The 12,176-nt window shown below is 39.5% G+C and overlaps 1 protein-coding gene across 1 annotated transcript in view; it reads right to left on the minus strand.

Annotated features, from left to right (window-relative positions):
- The window catches only part of LOC134674231 (microtubule-actin cross-linking factor 1), a 312,488-nt gene that overhangs the window by 202,807 nt on the left and 97,505 nt on the right, over nt 1-12,176 (minus strand). The window contains exon 3 of the mRNA XM_063532291.1: nt 6,198-6,287. Within this exon, the coding sequence (XP_063388361.1) occupies nt 6,198-6,287 (90 nt within the window). The remainder of the gene's footprint in view (nt 1-6,197; nt 6,288-12,176) is intronic.

The following is a 12,176-nucleotide window of genomic DNA, read 5'->3' on the forward strand; positions in this document are numbered from 1 at the left end:
CTTTTACTTTGGTAAGAAAGGCATAACATGAATTTATTTTCCTACTTAGTACTTTATAGGCAGTAGGAATAAACTAGGACGTCCACCCACAAGATGGACGGACGACCTTGTTAAGGCCGCCGGAAGACGCTGGATGCGGATCGCTTCCAACCGGTACGAGTGGAGGTCCAAGGGGGAGGCCTATGTTCAGCAGTGGACGTCTTATGGCTGAGATGATGATGATGATGAGGAATAAACTGAGTGCATTAACCCCCTGGGCCCCATTTGAAACTCTTTCGTGTGGGGGCGCAGTAGTTAAACTTCCACCACACCTGTATACTAAAACTGATTAGGGGATAGATAACTGAGCAAGTATGCTTTCTGTTCCTGTTTTTTTTGGAAGAAAACTTGACTAGACGAACTTTTTAATTCAACAAGACAAAATAAAGAGATTTTATTCTATCAGGAGTGAGTTTTTAGTTCTGAATTATTAGTCTATTTTTTTATATTACACGAGAAAATGAAAGTGATAAAAACACACATATAAAAGTTCGTGTTTTAACAAACAATTACATAAAGTCTAAGTTACAATGGCATTCAGTAATTTCAGTATTAACTAGAAAAAAATAAACTAATAGTGGTTAGAGTCTGGCTAGCCAAATTTTATTGACAAATATTTCCTTGTTGCATCACCAATTGTCTATGCTTTTAAAAAAAGTTAAAAGTCTGTTGTCAATGTATGTCATTCATTCAAATTGTTTGCGGTTTATAAGGCGTTTATTTTAAATAATACTTAAATAATATGAATAATGACTATACCGAGTGTGATCCGCAAACTATTATTTAAGCTCGTAAATAATTACGATAATGTGCGAAGTCGACATGAATCGATTATTAACGAAAAACTGTAATGTTTACAAGTCGTAAACAATTTAGTAGGTTGGTGCTGTATTAATATTTTGATACTTGAAGTACTATTTCTAACATTTCCCTATAACTTTGATTAAGTGCGTGAATTTATTAATACCTGAATCTCATAAACAGGACAAGTGTGTAAAAAACGTATAAACTAGAAGTTCTGGAAAATATCAATAAAATCAAAACATTGGACCGTAAACTTATGTGTTGCACGTTGACTGTACTTTAAATAGTGGTAGAAATTATGTGAGCTGTCTTTGAGTGCACGTCAACGTATATTTAACTTATTTCCTTAGGTACCTTACGTGTGCACAGAAAATCAAAAATATTTTCTAGTATCAAAACTATAAATCCTACTACACACAGTGTGACCAGCCCAAGATTTTTTGAATTTCCCGCCAAAACTTAAGGTAATATTTCAGTAGCCAGACTTTATTAGCTACAAATATGCATATGACATTATGACAGACAGCGAGCATTTGGCATATAACAAACGATTACTGAAATATGAATTAACAGATTTTAATTTAAAATGCATGTTAATATGTACCTACAATTTTAACTGTACCAATACATTATTGATAGAACCAAGTTGTGAAATAAAGGTAAATTAGTTTATTTAAAAAAAATTAAATTAAATTTTTCATTTAATCATAGTCGGATCCATAAATTTTAAATACGTACATGCCAAAAGTAAGTCAAGCGGCTAAAGATTTCATGTATCACCACACCATAGTTATCTATGAGCAGACGCTGCAAATCGGCCCCATGACACGCGATACCAACATTATAAGTACCACGTTAACGGGCGCTGACGGAAATTTAAAATTTAATTAACCAATGGAGTGCAAAACTTTTTAATCTATGGCTATTAGTTCGCTAGTTGATTGGTTCAAAATTGGAATAGTCGGGTGTAGTTTGATTTGAGTCAAGTTTAACGGCTTAAAATTTTGTGATAGAATTTTTTTGGCGACCCACATACAGTTATATTGTTTTGCAGGTTTAATACTGCAGGGCTGTATAATATACATAAACGTATGACCCAATCGATATATTATCCACAAATTTATCTGCATTTTGGTAAAAATAGGAATATCCGTTAACGTTCTAGTAAACTGTTAGTACCTGCAGTCAAAGTATCAAAGAATATTATTGAACGTCGCTGGTAGATCAGTGTTAGGCACCTGGTCCCACCGCGAGCTAGTAAACTATGAGCTATCGGCTATAAACACGAACAAAAGATAAGCACTCCCGTGTAAATAAAAGAGACACGGCGATATTTATAGTTACTCGCCCAGCGGTGAGCTATAAATATCGCCGTGTCTCTTTTATTTACACGGGAGTGCTTATCTTTTGTTCGTGTTTATAGCCGATAGCTCATAGCTTATTAGCTCGCGGTGGGACCAGTGCCTAATACATATTAGCGGACGTCATCACATATTTTCGTAGCAAACTTACTACGATTTTATTAATTTGACCATAAAAACGTTTAAGGTTCATGTTTTTCACAAATTCTTATTCTAATTAAGAACCTTGCATTTAAATTGCTATTTAGTTAACATCACGTTTCCTCGTATGCTTTGATTCACATTTAATTGATTTTACTCCTACCACCTAAATGAATTAATAAAATAAGTAGTAAGTATGTAATTCATTTCAAATTAAATTTTCATTCAATTCGTATCTAATGTTGCGTTTATTGAGAGCAGTTAATGTTTTTTATTCGTATTAAAAACAGATTGAATAGAAAATAAGTGATTGCTTGCAAATGAGATGAGTATATTGAGAGGACGAACTATTTTGCATTATCATCTTCCATAATGGATTTGAACCATTCCCATGGTAATCAGATGCTTTTAATAAAATATTAAGTAGTTATTTATATATTGTTTGACTTACTTATAATACGAAAACTAAATAAATAATGTGGATAAAGACCAAAACGACGGTTTGTTTTAGCGTTATAAACATATACGCTTTTGTACCATACCTATGTCAAAATACTAAAGGCTAAGACATTAAGTAATTCGAATATAAATGAAATTTTATTGAATAATTATTTTATATTTTTTTTTTTTATGCATGGGTTTACTCATGGCCACAGACTAGCCGAGGCGTAGACGTGGCCTACGATGGAGCGAGCTCGCCCAGAAGGTGCCTGTTCACTTTTGATTTGAAGGTTGCCGGGTTATAAGAGCACGGAAATATAGACGCCGGCAAGGAATTCCATTCCTTGGCAGTGCGCATAAGGAAAGTAGAAGCAAAGCGCTTAGTGCGAATTGGCGGAATATCTACCAAGTAAGGATGGAAACCGGCCGTGCGTCTAAAAGTCCGATGGTAGAATGGGGACGGTGGAATGAGCTCGTGTAGCTCTTGGGCACACTCCCCGAAGTGCAACCTGTAGAATACCGACAGGCTGGCGACTTTCCGCCGATGGGCCAAAGTCTGAAGCTTAGCCGTTAGCTTCTTGTCGCCAATCATCCTCCTGGCTCTGCGCTCCACTGAGTCCAAAGCGGCGAGTTGGTATTTAGCTGAGCCATCCCACAGGTGGCTGCAATACTCCATACACGACCGGACTTGAGCTTTGTAAAGTGTTAGAAGCTGTCCAGGTGTGAAGTATCGCCTCACCTTATTTAGGACGCCCAGCTTTCTGGCCGCAGTTTGTGCTTTAGACTCAATGAAGCTGCCGAAGCCGAGGACTGAACTCAGCTCCATGCCGAGGAGTTCCAGGCTGTCGGTAATAGGTACAGATGCACCCCGGAAAGAAGGAGTCAGGTCGAATGGACTCCGTTTAGCGGAAAATAGACACGCCTGCGTTTTGGAAGCATTGAACGTGACCAGATTGTCATCACCCCACTGGGAAACGAGACTAAGGGTCAAGTTCATTCGCTCAACCATGGCCTCTCTCTGTGAACGTATATTCTCCCTGCTGTCCCTTGCACTAGCCAAATATCTCTCAACAACCGTACTGTCATCTGCATAACCTACAATGCTGGGTTGCAGCATGTCGTTAATGTGGAGCAGGAAAAGGGTTGCGGAGAGAACAGACCCCTGAGGAACACCGGCGTCAATGGCCATGAGGTCCGAAGAGCAGCCATCAATAACTACTCTGATCGACCGTTCACTCAAGAAATCAGATAGCCAGCTACAAAAATCAGCAGGGATGCCGTAAGCAGGAAGCTTGCTAAGGAGACTTGCGTGCCAAACCCTGTCAAAGGCCTTCGAGATGTCCAGTGAAACAGCAAGCGCTTCACCGTTCCTCTCGATGGCCTCGCCGCAGCAGTGCGTGACATACGCTAAAAGATCCCCAGTAGACCGACCTCGGCGAAAGCCATATTGACGGTCACTGAGCAGATCATTTGCTTCGAGGTATGCCAGCAGTTTGCCGTTAAGTACCCTTTCCATGACTTTACAGAGCATGGAGGTAATGGCGATTGGTCGGTAATTGCAGGGATCAGCACGACTACCCTTCTTGGGTACTGGCTGCACGTTTGCAAGCTTCCAGGATTTCGGCACCGTTCTTGTTTGGAGAGAGAGGCGGTACAGGCGTGTCAGTACAGGAGACAACTCAGGCGCACACTGCTTTAGTACACGTGCAGGTATACCGTCTGGTCCATTGGCCTTATTCACGTCAAGATTCAGCAGAGCTCGGCGTACCTCTTTTTGATGTATAGCAATTCTCTGCATAGAGGAACTGCAATGAGGTAGCGTAGGTGGAAGTTTTGAGCCTGCATCTAGACGTGAATTGCTCGCAAACAGAGAAGCAAACAAGTTAGCTTTCTCTGTTGCGGAGTGGGCCAGTGTCCCATCAGGTTTCTGCAGAGGTGGCAATGTGGGTCTGCAGAAGTTGGATTCGACCGCTTTCGACAGGGACCAGAACCGCTTGCTACCAGGAGGGTAGGAGGCGAGTTTGGCCCCTATTCGACTGACGTGGTCGAATCGAGCCTTTCGAAGCACCCGTTTGCAGGACTTGGCAGCTGAGTTAAAGGCTTTTTTCCTCGCGCGAACCCTCTGTGCTCCAGCTTTGGTATCGCGGGCTAGTACCCAAGCCTGGTATGCAGACTGCTTAAGAGCCTCGGCTCGAGCACAGTCCGAATTGTACCATGCTCGGGTCTTGTGATCGAGCGATAGGTCGGAGAACGGAATGAAATATTCCATTCCCTGCCGAATCACATCCGCAACAGCCTCAGCAGAACACGAGGGGTCACCCGAAGAAAAACAGACCTGCTGCCAGGGGAAAGACGCAAAGAAATGCCGCATCTCATCCCAGTCCGCTGACTCGTATCGCCATACTCTCCTCGTGCCCCTAGGGCAGAGATCAGGAGGAGAGTGGATCGACACGGATTTCACCAGACAGTGATCGGACGATCCTAGCGGAGCTGAGACCGAAACCGAGTGCCTGTCTGGATCAGTTGTCAGCAGAAGGTCAAGGCAATTGGGTGTATGGTCAGTAACATCCGGTATCCGCGTCGCAACATTTACCAGCTGGGTAAGGTTTAGGGATACAGCAAATTTGCGCGCTTCCCTCCCAGCGTGGCAAGTATTCTTGTACGGGTACAGCCACTCCTCGTGGTGGGCGTTAAAGTCCCCAAGGAATACGAGTTGAGCCGCGGGGTACCGCTGTTGGGCTTTATCTGCCATCTCAGTAAGGTGGTCAAAGAGCCTAGTTGTCTCCTGGTTTCCGCTGTGCGATCGGTAGACACAGGCATACAGAGTTTTCTCTGAGCCCGAGTCAACCATAATCCACAAAGTGGAAAACCCGGCAGCCTCAAAGCAACGGAGACGCTTGCAGCAAATGTCGTCGCGGACGTACACACAGACCCCAGCACGTGCTCTGAACTTATGTTCCAGTGAGTAGCCTGGGTAGTTGAGGTACGACGCGTCCGCTGGGGTTTTGATTTGCGTCTACGTCAAAAAGAATAGGTGCGGTTTTTCGGTTTCAAGATGGTGGTGGACCGGATCGATATTTGAGTGCAACCCCCTGATGTTGGTGAGGTGCACTTTCAATGGGAGGAAGTGCAGCCGGTGTTAACCCTATTCTTTTTTCTTTTTGTTTTCATATTTGTGGAGTGTGGGATGGGTGAAAAAATGCCTGTCGAGGTGTTGCGTTATTATATGTTTAAGGCCCACGTTCACGAAAGTTTCATTTCAAGTTTTCTACTCTTAAGAAAACAATAATGAAGAGAAAATTAAGTAGTATTTTTTTTTCCAGACTGCTTCACTGCAGCTTTATGAATATCAGTACACGACATTGGAACTGTCAGAGTAGGTTGTATAAAACAAATGAAGCGTATACTCACGAGGTGTTCGCCAGAAAGCACCTCCAGCAGCGAGATGAGGTTGAGTCCATCGCGCAGGTCCTCGAAGAGGTCGTTCACGTGCCGGTTCACCTGCGCACAAGCATTCTCGTTAGAACTGTTGCATTACTGGTAGCAAAACTGGCGATGCTGGAGAGCAAAGAAGTTGTAAATTCTAAACAGTTTCACAACTGAGGGCCCACTGCGAACACCGAAGCTTGCAAATTCGTAGATCTTTCTCTTTACTCCAATTAAGTCGTAATTTGACTGACAGAGAAAGATGCCCGCAATTTGCGCACTTCGGTGTTTGCGGTTGGGTTTCTGTATCGCATCCTGCAGAGGTAGCGTTTTCCAGGTCTTATCACTGAAGCTGCTGACCAAAGGAAGAAACAAAGGCACTTAAATATATGTAACAGCCCTTTGAATGCCACGTCTGTAATGTGCGGCGCGTCATCATGAACCTTCTCTCCTTGGCTGAATGCACGGAGGTTGATATTGTGCTGCAGCTACACGCGTTAATTGACGTCTTTAGCAGTCAAAGGGTTGAAAAGATAATAATTATTAATAAAAGTAAATTCCAACAACACTAAACTTCATTATAGATGATGTTATACAAGGCGGCTGAAAAGTGTCAAAAAGCTGTTATGTTACTTTAGAGACCAAACTTACTCATCAATCTACAAGCAAAATTTACCAATATAAGTCAACAATATATTGAAACAAAATAAAAAAGGTCAACGAAGCCAGTTGATGAAAACAAGAAACTTATAAGATTAGTGGAATTCAACAATAATTAATCAGAATTCATTAACTTAGGAAGAAAATCACACAAGCCAAAAAATTCAACAAAAACCAAAAATATAATGATATGAATGATTGATAACGTAGTCGATGAATATGACGATGACGAACTCAAAGTAAACTAAAGAAACAATTGCATTATTGGCATCAGCATGCGAATCTAAACAACAACGAACAACAACAATGTGCTGAGTCTACATACTCCAAAATTACATGGAATGACCGTCAAACTTGTATTCCTTTCGAAGAAATGATCACTCTCCCGAAAAAACAGGCCAATTCTACCTCGATCTACAATATCTACATCTCCATCGAAAAATCATTCCAAAGTATATCTGGTTAAGGTACAAAAAAGTATGAGATTGAGAGAGGTAGTATTGCTTAGTTTGACGGTTCATCCTATTTGTAAAGTCAGCACTACCTAGACTTACTTGTTGAGGGGGACAACACGGCTGGTTGTTGACGATCTCACATACGTGTAGCCTCGTATATGTCTGTCCGAGCAGCATGGTGGAAAGATACGATAACACCTGGATAAGATATACTGAAGTACTTAGTAATCAAAGGAGCACACAAAACGATCCTAATTGTTATCCTGTTACATCGTCTGATGAGTTCAATCTATACCATAGACTACTATTTATAGCAGAAATTCGTATAGTAATAGGTATATCTGGTCCATCAAAGGCTCAATTACGTTAAAGAATTTAATAGTTATACACTTTGTATTACAATCAGACATCGTAAATTTTATAGCATTTTCAGTGCAGCGGAGTGGTGTTAACGGAATTGGTATATATAAAGAATTTCAACCCTAATGATTAATTAACGTTAATTACGTTAGTATTAACCTTAATTTACCATTTCAGTTGGAATTATCTATACCAATTCCGTTAACACCATCACCAATCCGCTGCACCAAAAATGCTATCATACACGATGTGATATACCTACTTACAAATATTCAGCGTTCAAAGTCGGTTTTGTTTTTAGTAAATTTGCAAAGGTTCTACGAACACCATAACATTTTTTGCGCGTACGCGTGTAAATCATTAAACTTTCAGCCTTGACGGATGCTCTAAAGTCACAAACCGCGAACTTTAACCACAAATTTATCCGCCAAATTGACATTTAGTGGCCGGTCCATTGTGGAAGGCACCACTAATGGGTCTTGTAGAAGGAATAGTAAAATGACGACTACTTTTGAACAAAATATAAACTTTTACTACATTGTCATATTTCACAGATATAAAAAATGATTTTAATTACATTGATATTTAGTTAGTATTGACTCATGTCAACTAACACAGTTTCTTAATGAAATACCTAAACAGATGAGGCATGCACAACCAAAACAAAAGAAGCCGACAATATAAAACGAAACTAAACAAACGAACACGATGAGAGTTTTTATTAGTCTGTCAATGAACATTGGACATGGACGAGTTCAATGACTTCAAAATGGACATAATATTCACTGATACTTTTCGCAAACTCGTATCATAATGATGCAAAAAGCAATTGGCTCTTTGCCGGTAAAGTTGTTATAAGAACGAGTAAATAACTACCGTCTGAGTTTGAAAAGTAATCAGTTGATATTAAAAAATCAAAAGCAAATAAAAAGGAGGTTAAATAAGCAGTGTATGTTACAGACCTTGAGATGCTTCCAGTGCTGCTCCATCCAAATGATAAGCGATGAAAAGTCAAAGAATGTATTATTGAACAAAACGTGCACGTAAAATGCGTGTCCAGCTAAGTTAAATACTGAAAATCCCTTAAGGCTTGAAGATATTGTACAAATCAACTCTGAATACCTTGTTACTTACATTCATTCAGATTTTATTGCCATTAGAACATAAGTCACGATAGAGGTAAAAGTTTAAACTACCTCATAGTCGTCTAATTTCCCATACACTCGATAAGCATTACCGGGCAAATTGTAGAAATATCAACCACGTTCTTGAATTTTTATAACTAGGAATGGCAAAGTATTATCTTGTAATTTCGGAAACAGACCGATATACAATCAGAATACAAACAGGAGAAAAAGCTCTTGTTGCGGTTCCTATATACATATACCTAATTACCTATATTCTATTGTGAACTTTGTATTCGATGTAATCCTCAAATACGTATTAAATAGAAAATACGATATTAAAAGTAAATAAATATTTAAAGATAGAAATATCACAACAAATTAAAGTTAAAATCCAATTAAATAGTTAGTTTAAAGAAAATCTGTTTCAAGGCTTTGACTAGTTGAATTTTATAAGAATGAAATCTGTTTTTATTTTTTCTGTCCTAAAATAATAATAAGTCAACGCTTAGCGCACAGTTAGGGCTCAGGTTTCCTAGCTAGCCTTACGGTAAACACGATACATCACCCCTCCGGTATTTAGGACACGGTAGCATGGATCCATTTGGATATTCTTGAAGCTTTGCATATGCATGCGCTCCATCTTTGTTACTTACATTCCGAGGATGATGTCAGACAACCCTTTAGGTTTGGTTCATTATGCATCGTCGACGAATCCGAAAGATTTACAACAATCTTAGTTATTTTTAGCACTAACGATGCTTCGACCTTCAACCTTGAGCCGGTTTGGGCGCAAAAAATGATCAAACACAGTAGTAAAAAATTCGTACGAGAAAGGACCGTATTGAAGTTACCTAAGTTAAGTTGCTCTAGCAAAATTTACTTTTGAATTTACTTACATTAATGTATTTTGAATTAAATAAGTTTACAAATAACTTACAAGATGATAACGCATTGTTAAACATGCTAAAAATTTGGTCGATCAACAAAACTACTTCCTTCTCGGAACGCGCTTCTAAAAATTCTGAATCATGATGCTCTTGTTATGGTATTATCGCCATTATGATCATACCTAGTCGTATTAATTCTACGTCGTTTTCGTATTGCTCTACTAGCAGGCTAGCGAAAATTATTTAAAATTTTTGTTTTAGACAAAAACTTTTAAATTTTACACTTTTGTTTGTATAGTATTCATCAACTTTCTAAGCTATATATTAGTTCCTAGCAACATGTAAGGCGTAGACAAAAGTAGCACTCAGCGTAAATAATGCTTCGGTTTGTGATGATTAATTGATTTCTGGGAAATGTGTTTAGTTTAGGGAGCGAACCTCGCATTTCGTAAACAATGGAGAAAGTAAATAAACGTTGTCGGTTGCAATATTCATCCGTATACAAGGCAAATAAATATCCTTTGAATTTAAACGATGGCAGATTGCAGTGATTTACTTATTCAGAATTTAAACGTATTTGGATTACATTTTTAATATTTCCTTGAAAGCATATAAGATGCTTGAAGACACTGCATAAACAACTTGCACACTTCCCTTCTGGCATTATCCAATAGAAGCGGCTTGCATGTATCACATGCGATCGATCTAAGAGAGTGTGCAAAGATTATTTTGGTATGGGAACCCTTTAAGTACACGTACAACTAAAACGGGGCCAAATTTAAACCTTATTCGTATGGTAATATGGAATGGGAAAACTTTGACATGGGGCAGCTTTTCTCGCTATTCATACGTGTGCTTAAATACAATATTTCTTAGAACTTATAACTACATCTTCATCGACATTTATTTCACCTACAGGGTGTCATTTTGTCGTGGGTGTCTTAGCTGTGTGGGTGGCAGTTCGGGATTGACCACTCCGCATAAGGTTTAGTCGTAAATCTGACTTCAACCTACAGCCTTGCGTCATCGGTCATTGTTGATGACGACGGAGAATTCTGGAGAGTGGGCCGGTTGGGAAATCATTCCGTCATTCTGTTGGCTTCATACCACAATGATGGAAACCAACCGTAAGGGTCGGATGATAGAACGTTAACGTTAAGACGTTAGGGATCCTGTGGCAGGGTGGTCCGTCATTCGGGTTGCAGACGCTTCAAGCAACAGTAAAGTAAAAGTCAATGTTCTTTATACTTCAATTTAGGCATTTACACATCCTGTGGAGCTCGATCGCTAAAATTAGGGAGATGTAGGTATAGAAATATCAGTTCCAAAGGATTAAGCACCCAGTGATTTTTCATCCATCCCAAATTGGGAGCAGAATAACGCGGCTATTTACTCTGCTAGTGTTGTATTCCTGTTGAATACCTCCCAGTTATTACATTAAAAGTTTTTCTCGGAATATATCGAAGCAAATTCCTTATCTTGAGCTAAACGAATTAAGTCACCCACCGTTAGGTAATAAAGTTGGAATGTGCTTGGTTGGATACTTAAAACCAAACCAGGGATAAAGCTCATATTTTAGAATCCATAAAATGAAGCTAATCTTAGTTATTAATTTCCTGTACTGTAAGTAGGGAAATATTATTGAGGTAATAAAGCTTCCGCATTAATTTAGGTAGGTACTTAAGTAAATAGGTAACTTCGTGTCGTAAGATTTGTGCTAAAATGTTCATAAGTTTTCATTTGCTCTTGTATACTAATCAAAGAATAAATTATGGAAATGAAATGGGTAAGTTTACAGTTAGTTACAATTTCCAAATGTTCTACGATTACTAACGCAACCTGAGATATTCTTGGTGACAAATCTGGTAACATACGCAGACATGAGTACTTTTGCCTTTATGGTAACATTCCATTTCTAACCGCAGCTGCACTACCGGTACTGAACGCGTCGCTGTCATTGTCAATTTCCATAGTAAAATGAACAGTAGTGCAGCTGCCGTTACAAATGGACTGTAACCTTTACGGTAACAACGCGACTGCCTTGAGGCAGACCAAAAGCCATTAGAAGAGATAGTGTGCTACGTGGTGCTATCAATACATATTATTAAAAAAACAAAGTCCCCCATCGAGTCTGTCTGTATGTATGTTCACGATAAACACGAAAACTACTGAACGGATTTTTATGTGGTCATGAATAGAGTGATTCTTGAGGAAGGTTTAGGTTAATTTGTTAAGGTTTTGTGTAAATTATTTGAACTACACGTGCTAAGCTGGGGCGGGTCGCTAGTTGTACCTATTTTGAAAGCGCCATTAAGATTACTTCACCTGTGAGTCAGCAGCGGGTCAATCGGATAACGACAACATCCAGCGCGCCCGCGGCATGCGTCACTACATCCTTTGTTATCGCTGTTGCTTAAACCAGCAGTCGACCCACTCGGCTATGTCAATATTGAACTACGGATTATTAATATTTTA

Source organism: Cydia fagiglandana, chromosome 19 (genome assembly GCF_963556715.1).
Source record: "Cydia fagiglandana chromosome 19, ilCydFagi1.1, whole genome shotgun sequence".
In the NCBI taxonomy this organism is placed as follows: domain Eukaryota; kingdom Metazoa; phylum Arthropoda; class Insecta; order Lepidoptera; family Tortricidae; genus Cydia; species Cydia fagiglandana.